This window comes from Chanodichthys erythropterus, chromosome 5 (assembly GCF_024489055.1).
Source record: "Chanodichthys erythropterus isolate Z2021 chromosome 5, ASM2448905v1, whole genome shotgun sequence".
Lineage (NCBI taxonomy): Eukaryota > Metazoa > Chordata > Actinopteri > Cypriniformes > Xenocyprididae > Chanodichthys > Chanodichthys erythropterus.
This window is the reverse complement of record NC_090225.1, coordinates 19563262-19584468: the sequence shown is the minus strand read 5'-3', so window position 1 is coordinate 19584468 and position 21207 is coordinate 19563262. Positions and strand designations below refer to the sequence as shown.

At 35.9% G+C, this 21207-nt stretch overlaps 2 protein-coding genes across 7 annotated transcripts in view; both read right to left on the bottom strand.

Annotated features, from left to right (window-relative positions):
• Nucleotides 1–11578, bottom strand: part of arhgap22a (Rho GTPase activating protein 22a) — a 37538-nt gene extending 25960 nt beyond the window's left edge. The window contains exons 1-4 of one of the 6 annotated variants that reach the window (XM_067386467.1): nt 11397–11578; nt 5496–5604; nt 3470–3669; nt 835–922 (exon numbers count right to left, since the gene is read on the bottom strand). In XM_067386467.1, coding sequence (XP_067242568.1) covers nt 835–922; nt 3470–3669; nt 5496–5520 — 313 coding nt within the window. In that variant the 5' untranslated portion in view covers nt 5521–5604; nt 11397–11578. Of the gene's footprint in view, nt 1–834; nt 923–3469; nt 3670–5495; nt 5605–8006; nt 8050–8648; nt 8691–11396 lie in introns of those variants that run through there. The other 5 variants (XM_067386468.1, XM_067386469.1, XM_067386465.1 and 2 more) reach the window with 5 other exon arrangements.
• A 3005-nt stretch (nt 11579–14583) lies between these two features.
• si:ch211-223a10.1 (uncharacterized) lies at nt 14584–20562 on the bottom strand. Its single transcript, XM_067386471.1, has 10 exons — nt 20282–20562; nt 19165–19300; nt 18963–19073; nt 18702–18834; nt 17040–17218; nt 16584–16657; nt 16335–16497; nt 16149–16231; nt 15868–16058; nt 14584–15521 (listed from the first exon to the last, which is right to left on the bottom strand). Exons 1-10 carry the CDS (start codon nt 20385–20387, stop codon nt 15063–15065), a joined length of 1635 nt encoding a protein of 544 aa, XP_067242572.1. The 5' UTR covers nt 20388–20562; the 3' UTR covers nt 14584–15062.
• Between the last annotated feature and the right edge of the window lie 645 nt (nt 20563–21207).

Genomic DNA, 21207 nt, shown 5'->3' with positions numbered 1-21207 from the left:
TGTCCCACCATTGACAGTCTACACAACAACCACTTTGATGCTTCAGTTCATAAAGAGATCGTAAAACTAATGCATATGAATTGAGACCAAATTTTCTGAAGAGGCTCGATCACTTTATATGATAATAGGTGACATTTTTTATTTAATTTTTTTCATTATTTTCTAATCTACTAGAAAATGTATTAAAACATTACATTATATAATTAGCATTACAACTTGAGTCAATAGCTGAATTGAAAAATTTATATACATTTCAGAATTTCACAATATTTGGTATGACCTTCTTATGCCAAATGAAAGCAGCTCTCAGGCTGAAATGTCATAAATGCATAGAAATAGTATTAAATATTTATTATTCATTTTTTTATTTTTTTCCCCCTAAATGTCATTCAATTTGCCTTTTTATTTGTTGTTTATCTTTTTTATTTTAGGGTGTAAAGAAAACAAAACAGATTTTCAATGTGGTCTCAGTCTTTAGAAGCTCACAGTAGGTGGTCAGCATTTTGCAAATGAAAGGATTTTAGTCTTCACAGATGTCCTTCATGTATCCTCAGAGGACACCTCATGCCCTCTAGTTATTAACTCTGGTAATGAGGAAGCTGTATTTCATCAGTAACAATATGCAAGCTCCCGTTCAGAGCCTGCGAGCACAGTGCCTTGTTTGTTTTCTTGCTTTGCCATTAAATTCTTCCTTGAGTGACAAGTAAGTCTAAGAGTATATTGTAAGACAGCATAAAATACAACTTGCACGGATTATGCCCTGATGGCACAAACAATTTAAATGGTTTTTAAATCAGACCACAAATGATTTAGGTAAATTTAATTATCTCCTACCTGGAACTATTTCAAAAAGATGCCGCCCAGGTTCATCAGGATTGGCTGTCAGCTCGTTGACTTGACTACCCTGCAACGGGATACATCCCTGGAGGGAACAAGAAAGAAAAGATGACTTAACAGTGGAAAAAAAAAAAGAGCTGAAGGGCACATTTTTAGCAGTTTGTATCCAGTGTCCACAACTTTTTAACATTTTAAGCCTATCTATCTTTTAAAGCATTAGGAGAATGAATTATTTCTCTGCAGAGATAACTGGAGATCAGTGTTCCATTATGCTATTGTAATTTGATAATTGATTTGTGGTGCTAATAAGCACCTATGGGGGCTTAACTTCAGGGCAGAAGAGGCATTGTGGTATTCGAGTTCTCTGTTGTGTGCATGGCCCAATTTTACACTGTAATCAGCAATGCTGAGTCATGCATAATTAGACTCGACGACAGACAAATCATAAATTATGCAGCAGCCTCCTTTAGCTCATCCTCCATCCTTCGCTGCATTAACACAGCAATGCAAGTTCTCATCGCTCTGAAATTCCTCTCTGCCATTTAGCTGCAGTTAAATGAAATTTCAGAGGGTATGCATTGATAAGGGTAAATGCTTATAGGGTTACCCACTCAAATGCAAGCTGGGCACATTTCTGCAGCGGAGATTGAATTGAGCTGTGATGGAGATGGGGTGGGGTCGGGGGAAGGGGGGTGTAGAGAAAGAGAGCAAGAGCATTAACGGGGAGTTTACGGGCTCCGGAGGAGAATAATACGAATTGAAGGATAGATGAGCCAGAGTCGGCCGTATACGCTGAGTAAAGTCATGCTGCATTAGGGGTCATAGGTCAGCTGCTCTGTATCCGCTAAATGCTTTGACTTACACTACAGCCAAGCAGGAGGGCATGCTGTTTCCAAATGAGTTTGTCAGGCTAACAGCATGCTGATGTCATCTTGCTGTAATGGAGACAGTGGAGGACATAGCTTTGTTTCCAAAGCCTTGCTGACAGGGGAGAATGAATCCTTAGTATATAATATGTGATATTTAGATTCATATTTCTTTTTTACTTATTTTTTGTAATCATTTTTTGTAATAAAAACAAAATCACATAACATGCATATAACTCATAAAAAAAAGTTACTATTTTGCATTAGCTTTCATATTTAGAAAAAAAAAATACACATGAACAGCAATGAGGAAAAAGGGGAATTTTAGGGCAGTTGAAAATGGAATTGTTTTTAAAAAAAATATTGTTTCTCTCTTCTAAATATTGCTCATATTTTGTGCAAATTCTTGCATAGGGTCTTGAGTATTTTCCCCCCAATATTTATAATGTATACGTTCATGCAGGGTGCGATTTGTGAAAAATCCAGGGGGGGGGATGTTTTGAAAAGTTTTTTTTTTTTTTTGTCTTTTTCCCCCTTGAAAATAAATTAAAAACCACAGTGGAGCTATATACTATTTTTTGACAGCTGTTACAGAAACATTTTTTTTTTTTACAAAAAATCATCTGAGTTAACCTTGAGATTTGAAGTATTAGATAGCTTTGATATTTGCACCACTATTTACAATGACACTAATAATTCTTAATTTCTGATAGGAATGCAAAATCATGCAAATCATCAATCAGTAGTTATTAATAGAATAACGAGACTCAAACCTCTACACTTTCAATCATGCTTGCTCCCATGTATTTTTGATCACAGTGCATACACATACACACTTTTAGTCTCAAAGAAGGATAAATACACGAAGAAAGAATAGAACCAGGGCCTTATGCAGGGTTTCATAATTACCAAGGTCACAAAATGTAAATGGGAGGCATGCTCCCCCGAGAAAATTTAGATTTCCCTGGTGTACATATGCGCATTTTTTAAGACGTTTTAAGGCCAACAAATTGGATAACAGTAGCTTTAAAACCATGTCAACAAATACACAGTGAGGCAGCTTTAATCGCATGTTTAGTAATTTTATGACTTAAGTTACAACAGAACAACGACGGTCATTGCTCGTAGTTTCTTTTGTGCATAATTTAAGCTATAATAAAATAATATGCAGCGCGCGCCACCACATTTGCGCGTGCAATTCTTGAGTGCGCGCCGCCAGCACAGTATAATGGCTGATTGGCTAATGGCTACTTTATATTTTTGTGACTCCTTGATGAATAGAAAGTTCAAAAGAAGAGTATTTATTTAAAATAAGATTTTTTTGTGTGACTTCAGATATCTAATGCATTGAAATGTGTACATTTTAAGAGTGTAAAACTTTTAGGAGCACTGCCTGAAAGAATATAGTGTTGTTCCTCCCACTGATGAAGTCTAGCCCAATATCCTGTAGATGGTATGTGCTTGAGGGGTTGAACTTGAAAATAGTCAAGTCATTAGTTATCTCACAATGCTTAAATCAGAAAGAGGAATAACATATTGATTTTTTAGAGGTAGGGTTATTGATCAGATATTAAATAAAAGGTCAAGGTCTCTTCTTTTTTAAAATCTATTTTTGCAGCATTAACCGTCACACTGTTTAGACACAACAGGGTCAGACTTTATTCTGATTAATGTGGCTGAAAAGGCAACCTTTTATTTCAGATACAATAACAAAACATCTATTGTTATTTCTGTTCTCAGGCTGTTCTGTCCTCCTCCCACTGTACCTGTGGTTTGGTTTCCTCCTCATCCTTGTAGAAGTAGAGCTGATCAGTTCGGAGCACAAACCAGCGCAGCTGCCAGTTCTTCATGATGCTGCGCTGTTTCTTAAGCCAGCCTGCTTTCAGCGCCCTCTCTTGGAGGCTGGGGGACGACGGCCTGCTGGAGCCGCGGGAGAGCTCCCCCATGACCATGCTCTTAGACCTAGCTGGAAACGTAAACACACATACAAACATTCAAACATGTTAGGTTAGATTATATGCCACATTTACATCTCAGTTCTGCTCAATCTAAGCCAAGTGAATTTGCCTCCACGAGTTTGGACAAGTGCACATAAAAATGAATAGATGAGTTGGGTAATGCCAGCAATTTTCCACCACAGCTGAAAACAAGATGTATCATGCATGCCTTATGACGGGCTCCTTAATGATGCAAAGGCACATTTTTTGGGCTTATTCATGAATTTAAATTCCTCTTATGTTGACCAGAGACAACCACAAACCACAGCAAAGCAGATCAGATGGGGCAGCTGTTTTTGAGACGCATGCCCAGTGTCATAAGCAGCTCGTGGGCCGGAAGGGAAAAAAATCAATCCTTTCTTTCCTGTGTGCTGAGAGCAGCAGGATAGCAGCACTCCCAAGCTTTCTTTGTACAGCCATGTTCAGGATCACTCTGGATCTCCCTCTTTCTGCTTTATCCCATTCCTCTTATTTGCTAAGTCATGATTGATTTTTTTTCTTAGCCTTTATCACATTCACAGTGGCTGGGTCACTTATTATGCACTATGCTCAGAATTTATCTTCACTTATTGGATAAAACATTATTATTATCATTATTATTATGTATTTAAAATAAAATAATTAAAATATGTTTTAAAAAGTTATAAATCATTAATTTGTCCCTTTAATCATATTTTAATGTGTGAATTGTAAAATAATGTCATTACTTTCATTTTAATGCCAATTTAATGCAAATTATAATACAAAAAGGTGTAAATATATTAAGAAAAAATCTAAATTTTATTTTGTCCTTTCTTCAACTGATTTTTAAAAAAAATGTTTTACTGTATTAGAAATATTATATTACAATATAATAGGTAATTACAATTTCAATTTCATTTTCCATCATGCCTTTGTAACCTTTATATGAAAATATATACAATATACAAATTATATATATATATATATAAATTTAACAGGAGGAAAAAAAAAGCATTGTTCACTTACAGGATGCTTATATATATATCTATATCTCTATATATCTATATCTATATCTATATCTATATATATCTATATATATATATCTATCTATATATATATATATCTATCTATATATATATATATCTATCTATATATATATATATATATATATATATATATCTATATATATATATATCTATATATATCTATATATATATCTATATCTATCTATATATATATATATCTATATATATATATATCTATATATATATATATCTATCTATATATATATCTATCTATATATATATCTAACAATATATCTATCAAACTAAATATATCTATATATCTAACTATCTAGATATCTATCTATAAATATATCTATCTATCTATCTAAATATATATCTATCTATATCTATATATCTATCTATCTATATCTATATATCTATCTAACTAAATCTATATATCTATCTATCTATATCTATATATCTATATATCTATATCTATATATCTATCTATATCTATCTATCTATCTATCTATCTATCTATCTATCTATCTATCTATCTATCTATCTATCTATCTATCTATCTATCTATCTATCTATCTATCTATCTATCTATCTATCTATCTATCTATCTATATATATATATATATATATATATATATAAAGCATCCTGTAAGTGAACAATGCTTTTTTTCCCTCCTGTTAAATTCTATCCCCTTAATTTTTCTGCCATTGTGTAAACAATCAAGTTATAATCATACTTAAATTGCAACACAAGTATATTCTTTCTTTCTTTTGTCTCTTTCTCTTTCTGCATAACAGGAATGTCCTACCCATTCTGCTCCTCAGCCTCCCCATCTGAATGAAGGGCTGCAAACGCTGCCTCTGATTCAATCACTGTAAGTAATGGAAGCCTCATCAGTGTAAATGTACACCTACAGCCTCATGGAGAGAGAAAGAGTGAGAGAGCACAAATTGAAAAGAAGGAGGGTGGGAGAAAAGCCCCTAAAATGATCCAGCCTTTTGAACAGCAGTCTCCAGGGACACACAGAATGATGTTTCTCCTTATTACCCATAAACCTAGCAGCCAACTCTCAATAACATGCAGGTTGCCATCCGGGCAGAGGGTTCAGCATCAGAATTTTCCTCAATTTGTCTGATTTTCTGTTCCTGTGACATGTTCACAGTCTAAAAATACTGGAAGTCTGAACTAGGTCCATGCATATTTAATTCAGACTCATTTTTTGGAATGACAAAAGAGCCTTTCTTTTGTGTGTCTGTTCCTTAAATATCCTTTCAGGGCACTGGTACTGAATATGAAGACTTTAAGAATTAATATTAGCAATTAATCTATGCCTGAAATGATCAGGCTGCTTAAAATAGCCTCGTAATAAAGAGTTTCGTACAAGACATGTTTTATGAGGACACCTTGAGTACGGCATGAGGAACAGAATATTAATGAATTTTGTGTAGCTCCTATGGTTTGGATTATTCCTTAGATCCGCTGCAGACTTGAACCCATCTCTATTATAATTGTCTTTAGGATTATAACAGGACTTAAACTAATTATGCCTAATACAAGTTCATAAAAAGATGTAATGTCTAAAAGCATCTGAGCTTTACTATATATACTATATATTTACTAATATATATATATATATATACACACACAGTCAAACCAAAACTTCAGACACCTTGAACATTTCATTCATTAATACGGTTTATAGTTAAAAAAAAAAGAAAAAAAAAGGGTAATAAAATAGGATCTCAAGAGTTAAACTGTCAGAAATTTTTTTTCTTAATTATGCCAGATAACACTTAAGCAAAACATTGTCAGGTCAAAGTATCTGAATCATTTTTGGTTCCAAATGTTTGTCAATTTTAATGGTAGTCCACTGTATGAAGAATTTTATAGTATGTCACAGTTTATTTTATTTTGCTATCCTCGCTTACATAAATTAACTACAGTGTCCTGCACTTACTAGTAAAAATAGATCAAAAATATCTGAATAATTTTTGGTTTGACATACATATATATACACACATTGTATTACGCATAAGTACAGCATGTTCAACACAAAACTAAAAGGCAATTGTAAATCCACTTAATGTTCTGACACTCAGAGTGGAATGACACCAGTCGGCAAATGAAACCTGGCAGTGTCTGTGAGCCTGCTGTGCTGGAATATGTGCTGTAGCGGCTTAAAACACGGCGAACCCAACACCCTCACCAAAAGTGACACAATCCATATGCAAGATGTCAAATGCAGAGCCCAGCAGACATACAGTGCACTTCAAATGCTCCTGTTTGCTTTATGTTGCACAGCAGGGCAGAAATCAATTTACAAATAGCCTCTTACTACAACTGCTGAAGCAGATAAGCCTATTCTCCATTTAGGAGGAGAAATAATCAGGAAAAAAAACCATGCAATTATTATCAGTTCAACTTTAAAAAATGATGTTGCACCCGTTTTGTGCATGGAATTGATCAATGGCAACAACTGTACATTAAGACTCAATTTAGCATCATAAACTAACAATAATCCAATTTAAGGTTAATCTAGGTTAATTTATAAATATACTATTATATAGTGTTAATTCATGTTCATAACAATATCATGTTAATTTATAGAACAGGAAATGTTAAAATTGACCAAAAGTACTGTTTATTGGTTAATGCATTAGGTATCATGATCTAACAATGTTAATGAATTGAACCTTGTTGTAAATTGTCATCTGATCAATAAACCTACAAGCTACTACATACTGTATGTACATTACATTTAGCTTACTATGCCCTAATAGCAGGTTACAGGCTATTGTCAGCAAGCTTTTTCTCATGCAGGTGAAACAGTTTGACATTCAGCTGTTATGATTTATTGCACCTATAAGTCCCTTGAGTGTTTAGACTACAATTCATCAGACCAAAAATAGAACACGAGTTCATGTATAGAAAATGACATGGAAATATAATAATCATGCTCCTTGACTTTTCTGCATCATCATGTATGAAAAAGTGAAACAAAAATCACAATATAAAACATCAGCATTATGAGGCACGATCAGCATGACAGCATGATCCGAAGCATGACTTCCTGGTTAAGGAGTGTGACACAAAGCCAGAGACCACTTACACTCATTAACCACTAATCAAGCTGAAAGATGTTACCAAGCAACCGCCCAGTGTGTTGGATCACTGCCATGGAGCCTCAGAGATATACTCTCCTCAACAGCCCATCACTGAGCTGAGACTACGAGCCGGTACTGAGCGCAGCTAAAGCAGCTACGGATGGGAATGCATGACAGTGATGCTGAGAATTAAAGGCAGATCATATCATGCTTACCTCTCCTGGACTGTCTAATCTTGGGGCTTAGCATGGTGTTCATAGCTGAGCAACACTGTCCTCCATCCACATGTTGGGATCCGCACTCTACTCTCTCCTCCTGAGCCTCGCCCTGTTGCACCTCTTCCGCCTGCTCTGGACAGCATCTGTCTTCCTCCCTCCCTCCCTCCCTCCCTCGCTCTCCCTCTCCCCCCTCATGTCCCACTGGCCCACTGCACTGAGCGGCACGCTTCCCGGCCCCTCCCACCCTTATCATGCAGAGGCAGCTGGAGGAGAGAGACCTCTTGCACACGCTCAGAGCCACCCTTACCCATAATGCATTATTTATCCCACACCACCCAAATTAATTCCACTCCGGACCAGCCATTAAAGGCCTGGATGATTACACTCAATAATTCAGTGAAGCAGAAACAGACGGGCTTCTGCCATTTCCCCCCATTCTCCCTCCCTCCTAATTGGCTCTTTAGTCTGGTGAATATATGTGCATGTGCTTGTGAGTACTACTGTATGTACTTCTCTTTCTCTCCCTCACTATACATTCGCCTTTTCATTGTCTAGCTTTTCCTCACTTCAAATCACTTCCAAACAACAACAAAAAGTAGTAAAAGTGATAGTTCTGCTAGAAATTCTGTCATTATTTACTTGCTCACATGGGTTACAGCCCATATGTTGTTGTTTTTTCTTCTGTGGAGCACAAAAAGAGATTTTTGAAGTTTCAAGCACCAAAAAGGACAAAAACTATTAAAAGTATACAATAAAAATACCGGTTTATGACTTGTGTGCTATATTCCAAGTCATATAATAGGTTATTGTGAGGGACAGAATGGAATTATGGTACAAAAGAAAACAGAACTAAAATAAAATATGATTTCAGAAGAATTGGACTATATTGCAGAATTAATATGAGCTATTTTTATGGCACTTTTGTCATTTTTGGACATGGTCATTGTGAACTGGCATTAGAGCTGCATATAAATATTCTTTAAAATTTCTCCTGTGTGTTCATTACAAATAGAATAGAAAAACAATAGCTTATGGGTTTGGGTGAGTAAATAATTTTTCTTAAACTTAAATTGTTATTCAGTCTTCATGTGCTTTAATAGTATTATGAACATCTAATAGTTGCACTGATGAATATATAAAACACAATTTTTTTTTTTTTATAAATAAATTGTCAGTAACAGTAGAGACCATTGATGTGACTGCAGTGGTTCAACCTTAATATTATGAAGTGACGAGAATACTTTTTGTGCGCAAAAACAAAACAATTAAAGCTGCAAGCAGCGATGAAAGGGTCCTCGCACCTGGGCTCACCACCACCCGCCTTAGGAAATCAGTGAACAGTGGGCGACATGCATGTAAGTGAGTAAATACAGGAGAATTATGGCAAAGTCATTTCAAATTGCCACACTTCCTGCTGACAACAGGTGGCGCTTTGACTGTAACTGAATATTGCCATGTAGATGTCCTCAGGCCAACTATTATCAAGTTTGGAGCAGATCGGACATTGTATGCCCTAGTTACAACAGCTTCCTGTTTCGTGGCGTTAATCATACATAATCACTTAGCCAAGTGTTGCATGATTTAAGGTGTTTGTAGCATGTTTTGTACTTCGTGGCATATTGAAATGTGTTTCTGGGATTGAATTACAGTGTGAAGCATGGCATTTCCTGTTGCCAGCAGGTGGTGCTATGACTAACTGATTAAAATTGGCATATAGATGTCTTTAGGTCAGGACTCATCACACATGTGAAGTTTGGGGCAGATCGGACATTGTATGCCTGAGTTACAACAGCTTGAGAAACATCAGACTTTGTCAGGCCACCACAGACACAGTGATATTTAACATCGCTAAGGCCTTAAGATTAGACTGACCAAATATGATGTTGATCTGGTTAAATCTCTACGAGGAGTTAATCACAGAGTAAAACATGGCATTTCATGTTGCCCGCAGGTGGCACTATGACTGTAACTTAGTATTGCATTGTAGATGTCTTCAGGCCAGGACTCTAATAAAACATGTGAAGTTTGGGGCAGATCTGACATTGTATGCTTGAGTTACAACAACTTCCTGTTTCATGGTGAAACATCAATTTGTCAGGCCGCCACGGACACACCCTTCAGCGAAAACTCAAGATATTTACAATTTAACACCGCAAAAGCCTTTAGATTAGACTGACCAAATATGACCTTGAGCTCTAGGAGGAGTTTTTTTAAATACTCTGTTTGGAAATATTTTTTGCAGAGAAAATATAAAATATCTCACTTCCTGTTGGGTTTACAGATTTTGCACCCAGGGGCTTTTTTGAAGGTATTGGGCTGTTAGATGTGTCTACCGAATTTCATAACTGTACGTGAAACGTAGCACGAAGGGTGCTAAATTGAAATTTTGTAGGTGGTGCTTTCAAGGCATTTTGCCACACCTAATTTAGAAAACCATATCAGACATACATTTTCATCACTTCTGACGTGTGTGCAAAGTTTCATGAGTTTTTGAGCATGTTTAAGCCCTCAAAAGTGCGATTCATTTCGGGGAAGAAGAATAACTGACTGAGTAATTACAATAGGGTCCTCACACCATCGGTGCCCGGGCCCTAATAATGACTTTATTCAACAAATTAGTCTATCCCCTGTTATACTGCTACGCTATTTTCGCTGCAGAGCTTTAGTGTTTATGTCTGAACGCTCACGCATGCGTTGTGCTGATCACGTGACATGAGCCGGCCAATATTGAGCTGCCGTTCGGGTGTAAACACTGAAGCTCTGCAACGATAATAGCGTAGCAGGGGGGACAGACGAAATAGTTGAATAAAGTCATTATTTTTGTTTTGGTTTTTTTTGCACAAAATACTATTAAGTTTGAACCACTGTAGTCAAGTCGATGGTTTTAACAATGTCTTTAGCACCTCAAAAGGTGCAATGTTGTTGCTGCCTATGTGTGGATCAGATATACATCAAAAAATATCTCAATTTGTGTTACAAAGACAAACTTAATGTAGTACTTAATGACAGAAATTTCACTTTTGGGTGAACTAACCCTTTAAGCACAATATACTACATACATATTCCTAGGTCATATAAATGTTATGACTGTTAAAAATAATTTGCACTGCGCTCTCACTCATCTCATATATTGTCTTACATAAATTTAACTACATTAAGAATTCAGCTGTGATTCGCACTCAAAATTCAAAATCTTTTGTTATTTTACTTTACAGAAATGTTTCAGCTCTCAGGCTGTCTTCAGTGTGTGACAAATGTTACAAATAATTTTCCATTCAAACTGTTAGTCATAAGTTATAAGAGATGTTGAAATCAAATTAAAAGTACTATACAGATCACTTTCAGTCAAACAAGCATATTTAAAAAAAAAAAAAGTCAACTAATTACCTAAAAATCTCCATCGTCTCTTTGGTGAATTCTCAGAGTTGTACATTAGGGCTTACAATTTAGCATCTTCATGTATGGCATTTGAAACTAACCGCTTCAAACATCCGTTTAAGTAAAAGGAGAACTACAGATTTAAGTTTAAAGTTCATCAATGTGACATCTACCAAGAGACTCCCACTCAATCCTTTAGGGAACTGAGAGGAGGAGAACTAAATGCAGATCTAATAAATCCACAACTTAAAGAAAAATGCGTCCACATCATTAAAAAATAACAAGAGTGGTTCTCCGTGGTTCTCTCTAACACAAACACTATGAGGTCAGTATTTTCACATTTGCCATCCAATGAATTCACATACTCTAGAGTAGTCTGAAAAATATATGTGCTTAACTACATAATAAAGGGGAAATTTCCAAAAGCTGAGAAGTGTAAAATCACAAGAAAGTTGGTAGACTGACAGAGACATCTAAGGAAATGATAACTGCTAATGCAGAAGTGAAAACAGCAGTGCAGTGTACAAGTGCTTCTTATTATGGCCTTTTATGTAGGATGGTATCCTATTATACATTACGGTTTTACACATTTTGTGCAATACTTTTTGGTACTGATTGAAAAAAATACAATAAATGAAGAGCAACAACAATCCATTATCAAGTCAAGGATTATTGTTGCTCTTCTGCAAAGTAATACGTATAACCATATTACTTTATAGAGTTGAGTTAGCATAGGGCATTGTAAGCTGTGCGATTGCCCTAAAATCATGTAATATGGGCAGTTGTGGCCTAATTGTGTGTGTGTGTGTGTGCACTTGGACGGGTCAAATGCAGAGCACAATTTCCGAGTATGGGACACCATATTTGGCTACATGTCATGTCACTTAATATTAAAGGGATAGTACACCCAAAAATTTAAATTCTGTCATCATTTACTCACCCTCAAGTAGTTCCAAACCTGTATGAATTTCTTTGTTCTGCTGAACACAAAAGAAGATATTTGGAAGAATGTCAGTAACCAAACAGATCTCGCACCCCATTTACTACCATAGTAGGAAAAATAAATACTATGGTAGTCAATGGGGGGCGAGATCTTTTTGGGTGGACTATCCCTTTAAGTGTAAAGACTGATACAGGAAGAAAATTCTTTCTAAATGAAAATATAAAAAAGGCACTTTCAAATTTATTTCAGACTCAAAGTATAAGCCTGCAACAATCTTTAAAATACAAGCCTAGCGTGGTACCAAATAAACTGGCAATTAGACTGAATTATCATTTAATCCAGTAATAGAGATGGACTGAAGAGAAGCACATGATGCAGTGATTCACTGCAAAAGACTGAAGAGTTTTCGATTGATAGGGAAACAAATGCCTTATACAGACAAAGTAGGCATCTGAGAAAATACAATAAATGACCTGTCCTGAATCAAACCCTAGACTTGGATGTCCCATGAATAAGATGTTGAATATGTTCTCCTGCATTAGCAGGACTCTGCCACAGTAGTAACAAAATGCATTTATTCAATGCCATGTCACTTAGACCAATGATATAGGTCTGCAGATTCCCCCACTGCTGGTATTACTGCAGTGAAATCAATGGAAAATTAGCAGCAGACTACACAGGCCTCGCAGATGATTAATGATGGACACCCGTCTTAAAAGCAGGGCTGGGAACGCAGCGTGAGCGCTTCACAACACTAATGCAGTCAGAGCAGCCAGGATTGAAGTTGTCGTCACGCTCTGATCAAGAATTATACTTTTAAATGAATAGATACATTTAGTCTTAAACCAGATAAAATGGATGTTACAAAACAATTATTTAAAGGTGCCATCGAATGAAAAATTGAATTTACCTCGGCATAGTTGAATAACAAGAGAAAACACATACAGTGAGTCTCAAACTCCATTGCTTCCTCCTTCTTATGTAAATCTCATTTGTTTAAAAGACCTCCGAAAAACAGGCGAATCTCAACATAACACCGACTGTTATGTAACAGTCAGGATCATTAATATGTACACCAATATTTGCATATGCCAGCCCATGATCGAGGCATTACACAAGTGCAAAACGTCTGGATGTGTACAGCTGAATCATCAGACTAGGTAAGCAAGCAAGGACAATAGCGAAAAATGGCAGATAGAGCGATAATAACTGACATTATCCATGATATTTTTAGTGATATTTTGTAAAGGAATAGTTCACCCAAAAATGAAAATTTGATGTTTATCTCCTTACCCCCAGCGCATCCAAGATGTAGGTGACTTTGTTTCTTCAGTAGAACAGAAATTATGATTTTTAACTGCAACCGCTGCCGTCTGTCAGTCAAATAATAGGAGTGAATGGGAACTTAAACTGCGGGTCTATGCAAGTTTTATTTACTCTTACAGTAGAAGTTCCCATTCACTCCCATTATTTGACTGAAAGCCGGCAGCGGTTGCAGTTAAAAATCATCATTTGTGTTCTACTGAAGAAAAAAAAGTCACTTACATCTTGGATGCACTGGGGGTAAGGAGATAAACTTAAAATTTTCATTTTTGGGTGAACTATCCCTTTAAATTGTCTTTCTAAAGACAATTTCGTTAGCATGTTGCTAATGTACTGTTAAATGTGGTTAAAGTTACCATCGTTTCTTACTGTATTCACGGAGACAAGAGCTGTCGCTATTTTCATTTTTAAACACTTGCAGTCTATATAATTCATAAACACAACTTCATCCTATATAAATCTCTACATCAGTGTGTAATGTTAGCTTTAGCCACGGAGCACATACTCAAACTCATTCAGAATCAAATGTAAACATCCAAATAAATACTATACTCACAGGAATCGACGCATGAATGACGAACACTTTGTAAAGATCCATTTTGAGGGTTATATTAGCTGTGTGAACTTTGTTTATGCTGATTAAGGCAGTCGAGAGCTCGGGGGCGGGGGAGCGCGAGATTTAAAGGGGCCGCGCACTGAAACTGTGCATATATAATTATGGCTCAAAATAAGCAGTTAAAAAAATTTATTAAAAAAAATCTATGGGGTATTTTGAGCTGAAACTTCACAGACACGATCAGGGGACACCTTAGACTTAAATTACATCTTGTTAAAGGGCAAAATCTTTGTTTTGTAGAATAATAAAAACACTTTATCCCAATATAATATGCCAATAAATAACTGGGCATCTGTTTTCAGTTTGTTGTTTGATCTTTTTGCTTGTTTATTTAGACTCATTCATCCATTTTTTTACTTAAAAATTAATGATAAAAATGAGAAATTTAAATGTATACATTTACACTGAAAGATGTTTATTTAAAACATTTCACATATATAAAAAAAAATTCATAGTACAGTTACAATTATGGTAGTGGAAAACCAGCAGTGACCTCTGTTTAAATTCAAGCACTAACACCAAGATTTATAATCTAGGTAATATAATGTATTTTTTTTTTACATTTGTTCTTACAAACTATTGGAGTCAAAATGATTTTCTTTTGTTTTAAATTGCGTTTAAAGTTATTAAATGGAATCGGTGCGTGCCATACACTACGTGGCTGGACAAAATCTGCAGACTGGCTTTGAGTCCTCCAGACAGTTGTGTAGAATATTCTAGCTTTTATGAACAACAATAAGATAAAGACTAAACTGTGATGTTGCTTTATAATTTCAAAAAGTCTCTAAAGTCTCTATATGTTAAAAGACTGACTGTGCTTCTGTCTTCTTTTTCCTTCAAGAAGAAAAGAGAGGACCGTTCCCAAACGTTGTATTTTAGAAGGCCCCTTGTGGTTGTACCGCCTAAAGTAGGTGGTGGTTCCCAAGGAAATGGCATCAAGCTGCTCAACTAGCAACCATCCCACCCAGATCAGAGAGAGGATGTTGAGCAGAGCCAGCAGGATGACCCAGGCCTCTCTTCCTGCCACTGAGCTCCAGTCAGACAGCTGCAAGCCTGAGAGTTTCAGGTAGAGGTAGTAAACGGCACTGAGGATGAAGATGACATGAGCCATTACCATGGACATGATGAAGAGGATGAAGATGCGGTGATTGTCCCGTCCCACACATTGATTTAGGAAGAGGCAGTGGTGGTCGTAGTCTTGGATGCACATGTCACACAAACGGCAGTGTTTGCAATTGTCCACTTTAATTAGCTGAAAAAGAATAGCTTGTGCAGTTTTGAAATTTGTATTTTATTCTAATATTGTTTAATAATAACTATTAACAAACATTTGATTCAATTTAATACTCTCTCTCTCTCTATATATATATATATATATATATATATATATATATATATATATATATATATATATATATATATATATATATATATATATATATATATATATAAAAAAATTGTAATTGAAGGATTTCTTTAATAATCCAAAAATGGTTGATGATCCTCCAGAGAAAACCAACTATTTTAATGCAATAAATAAATTAACTTTAATCAAAGCATGTTAGTCAGCAAACAGTGCTGGTTAAAGAAGTGCTCACCTCACAGTAAATACAGAATCTGTCTGGGCTCTGGCTGGCTTCCATTAAGTCTCCTATGCTGGAAAACCGAGAATCAGTGTCAGCTTCTTTGAGTTGTCCTGGGTTCTGATTTAGAACCTTCCAAAAGAGTAAAGCAAGCACACAAACATGGACAAGTGAAATGTGTAAGAGGGTGTAAGCTGGCCAAAAACGTGAACAGTTAAGGAAACACTGATACAAAGCATTAAAGATTATTCAACTTGTAAAAGTGGTTGATGACATAAGCTATCTGCAAAGGATATTAGGTAGAATTTTATAGAGAAAACAAGCTGTGGAATGAATTAGGCCTGCAGTCAGTGTTCCCAGGTAAACAGGGTTTGGTAACCTACAGTCCAAATCAAACAGTAAAATGGTTATAACACCATCAACATCACTTATATTTATCAGTGATAATGCAATTTGCAATTTTGCAATCACAACCCTCTAACCTTTGAAAGCTGCTTAGTCTGTGAAACTGAGAAAGAATGACTTTTGCCATGCAGGGGAAAAGCACTGCAGAGAAGATACCCCCATATTCACCAAGAGCCGCAGCTATAATGAGAATCGCCGCCCCGCTGAGAGATGGTAACAACAGCACCCAGAAGTACATCACTGGGGAACAGATCATTCCATGAATAAGCATTACAACCGATGAATATCATTACAATACAATAAACCCACAGGAAACAAAATGATACCATATGAGTCCTTAGGAATCAGATCTTTTGGCCGTTGACTGAAATGCATCAGAATCTTGGAGAGCTGCTGATGTCTAAACAAAAATGTGGAAGAAAAAAAAGTAGATATCTTAATCTGTTAACAATATAACATTTCATTACTGGCAAAATACAAATAATCACAACAAATAGAAAATAATGTACAGCATATATATATATATATATATATATATATATATATATATATATATATATATATATATATATATATATATATATATATAATGCCTTCCTTTAAATGTGCCTCATTTGAAGCTATATGTTAACTGCAGTGCAGATCAATTTAAATATTCTTTGTGTTTTCCTGGTTTGACCATGCAATTTTTATGAATTTCCACAAATTTGGTAACAACTCTTAGAAAGATAAATAAATAATGTGAATTAGAGCCTTTAAAATTTCAATGGTTCTCAACAGACCTGAAAGTATTCCCTTGATTACAGAGGTCTAGAGGTGTGAGGCCAGTGTGGTTTTTCATGTGTAAAATGTGGAGCCCGGCACTCTTCAACAGCAGCCAGCACACCTCAATCATGCCTTTCTCTGCAGCCACGTGAAGCGCTGTCGCCCCCTGGTGGTCAACTGCCTCTGGCGTGCATCTCTGGTTTAACATAATCATACGATACAAAAAGAAAAGACCTAAATGCAAGCACTATACAAACAATAAATCGATTAAATACATACTTGACTTTTACAACAATGAAAAAGATTAGCTTTAAAGTATGAAATGTTTAAGGAATATAGCAGTATTTATTATAAATGATTTATCCGTGCATATCATTTTTTTTTTAATTCATGTGCCCTCATAATCTTTAAACAAAATAACTTCCCCTCTCTCTTGCAACAAAATCTCTTCTCTCCTCTGATGACGTGTTTATTGTCGCGAAGGCGGGACAACCAAAGCAATTCCCGATGGAGAAAATCAGGTCAGCAGCACAGACTGCAAGTGAAACATTTAAAGGGTTAGTAAAAATTAAAATTCTGTCATTTATTACTCACCCTCATGCTGTTCCACACCTGTAAGACCTTCGTTAATCTTCGGAACGCAAATTAAGATATTTTTGTTGAAATCCGATGGCTAAATATGTAAAAATATATGGATTTAAATATGTTTTTAGTACCTTTATGGATCTTAAGAGAGGAAATGTCATTGCTGGCTATGGAGGCCTCACAGAGCCATCGGATTTCAACTAAAATATCTTAATTTGTGTTCCAAAGATTAACGAAGGGCATTAAGTTGAGTAATAAATGACAGAATTCTCATTTTTGGGTGAACTAACCCTTTAACTGATGCATTTGTTACATGAACTAAACCTGCAAGGAACCGAATGGAGGACTCAGCGTAGATTTGTACTACTTTATGGCTCCAAACTACATCTCGCACATTGAAGCATATGACAAGTTAAAACCATTTGGACATGCTTTGTCGATGGCTTTTTTTCTACACAAATTCTTTGGTTTGTGTGTGTGGACCCAAAATAATAACCCACTGGTGATCACCCAAAATTACATGAAAGGAGAAAATGGCAGCCATACAGTGCACTCATTTTATCCAAAGAAGCAATTGAATAGAGTTTACCGAAAAAGTTTCCACAAGTTGACACTGTATCTGTCCAATCAACATTTAGAGTATAGAAGTACCACCCTTTCCGTTTTCTTATTTGCTGTTGCGTTGTCTGATTTGCCTATTGTGTTTTTTGAATTTCATTTGCATTTCAGGAGCAGGCTACGTCGAGAACGAAAGATTATTGCAACTTCCATTTCATGATGACTTTAAAGCATTTAAACGTTTAAGATGGTACTAAGCCTATTATTGTAAGTCTCTTTAATCACAGTATGTTCTAGTTTACAATTAAGTAAAATTGAAACCTTAGGAAAAGAACAACTATCCCTAACAAAGTAACCTTGAAAAAATTAAAAAGAAAAAAAAAAAAACATTTCAATACAATGAAATTTCATTGTGATGAACAATTTATAGCAGTTTTCAGCATTCTGAATTTGCCCATCAATGTTTTGGTGGCTATTTAGCCTAGTTGTACCCTGTAAGAGAACTACAAGCAGTGATGTAAAGTAAAATTGCTTACATTCGCTCTAAGGAGATACCGGACTACATCAGTATTGCCCATGGAAGCTGCCAAATGCAGCGGAGTGACCTGATAGTTATCCGCATCTGAGAAACGGAACATTCCAGTCTCCCACAGGTACTGCATGGCAATACTGAGAAAGAAAATGATGGAGAAAGTGAGAAGAAAATAGAGGAACAATATATTGAAGTATGCAACATACACCAAAACTTGAATTCTTTTTATCAATCCTGAGTGTTTTGTGTTTGGCTAGTTACTTACACACTTCCACCACCGACTGCATGATGAAGAGATGATTTCCCCTGCTCATCTACTATGTGTAAGTCTGCACCGTGCTGCATCATTTTGTGCATGATATAAATGTTGCCATTTCTGTTAGAATAACACAGAACAGTGAGCCCAGAGTTTATGATGGATGTTTTAATTAAAATCACAAACATAAGATGGATGAGGTCTCTCGTACCTGCAAGCGAAGTGAAAAGGAGTTTGTCCTGCATCACAAGGGATGTTTGGATCAGCACCACTGTTCAGCAGAAGCTCAGCCACTGGCCGGTTTCCATGGAGAGCAGCAAAGTGGAGGGCTGTGAAACCTCCCCAACCTGAGAAAATGAGAAAACTTTACAAAACATGAAAAATCATGGTGCTGGGAGAAGGTTTTTTGTGACTATCCAAAAACATGAGGTGACAATTAAAATACAAACATGCAGTGGAAAAGTTGTGTATACATAAAATAATCTCTCATGATGTCTATGTATCTGTATTGCTCATCGGTTATAAAAGTTTATAGTCAAGTCAATTTATTTGTATAGCACTTTTCACAATACACATTGTTTTAAAGCAGCTTTACGGAGTTTGATGATGTTAATGCCTAGCAGGGTAACACTTTACAATAAGGTTCCATTAGTTAACATGAACAAAAAAATATTTTATTTATCTTAGTTACTGTGTATTCAAACTTTTTTTTTTCATACTAATTCATTAATAAAAACAAAATTGTGTCTGTTAATTTTATTTAATGGACCACAGCTATGTCTTAATATATTTTATACAGAACTATTCTCACAATTTTTAAAGATGGAAATCATATTCTTCTTCACTGGCTTCGTTTCCTTATAAAAGATTTATTCATCATAATTTCAGTCAAAATATAAGTTACTATAGCAGCCTAATAGTTGCAACCAAGTATGAAATCTCCCGCAGTAAGCTTTCTGAATATTTGTGAGTTTAATTTCCCAGACAGTTTTATTGTAGTATTTTGGAGATAATTATACTAGTAACCATAGTGCAAATGTAGGACATCTCACAAAGCGTAACAGGTATCAGACGAAAACAGACAGGAAGAACCATGGTAATTGAAACGACAAATGCATTAAAAATAACGCACGTTTAGGGCTTTTCCTTAATCATTATTGGCCATAAATAGATAATAAAGCAAACGATAGGTGGGTTAAAGAATGAAAAAACCCTGCTTGACCTGAAACCGGATCAGGAAGATGACGGTGAAATGTTTACAGAGGATCAGTGCAATCTCTGCCATCACCTCTCGGTGTATCAATTTCCCCTTTAAAACAAACACTCACCTTTTTGTTTTAAGACGCCCCGATCCAGCTGCAATAAATGGGAAACTCGATCGATCTCACCCCGTTGAATCGATTCAAATATACAACTTCCTGAAGCCTGCAACATTGCGCTGCCACCATATATTTACGCCTTCTGCAGGCTGGAGAAATTATCGGCCAACTGTAAGAAACTCATTATAAAAGGGTATTTTAATTTAGGGCAGCGGAAAATCTACGTCCACACAATATTCGCCCCGTTATATTATTGGTCCGATAAGAGAGCAAATCTGATAACATGTAAATATGCGCTACTACTGATTTAAGGGAAACCCCGCCCTCTGGAGGTGAAGGGAGAGAAATGTGTAATGTTTCCTCTAGAGGGCGCTTGGCGCCCGAAACCCTGAACATAATAAATGGAACAGCATTTAAATGTCGTTTTTTTGCCGCACAGAAGACAATGAAGTATAATCATTTGTAATGTATTTAAACGCAAGGATTGGTACATGGTATACTGATAAAATTTTACCTCAGCAAACTAAAAAAAATATATAGTAACCGCAAAAGACTGTGATTGGTCCAGCTTGACAGTGCGGGGAAACGTCACAGGTACCACATGATTTTGTCACTGCTGCAGACGCACACTAGTCAGGGCACTGATTAGGGCAAAGAATATACACTAGCAAGAACGTTCCATTGCAGCACCGGCGCCCAGCCATTTTGGGGTGAAAGCGAGTCGCAGTCCACTAGTTTCTATGGCAATATCAGCTTTTTTTTTTTAAACGTACATTAAAGCTGAAATCCAACCTGAATGATGACAACACAGAATAAAATACTATCACTAGTGATCATCAAATCCTTTTAACAGTTTATTTTACACATTTTAAGTCAAAACCTTTGCTCTCTAGAAACCCAGTCAGTTTGGGTTAAAATTCTTTAAAAGGCTTATA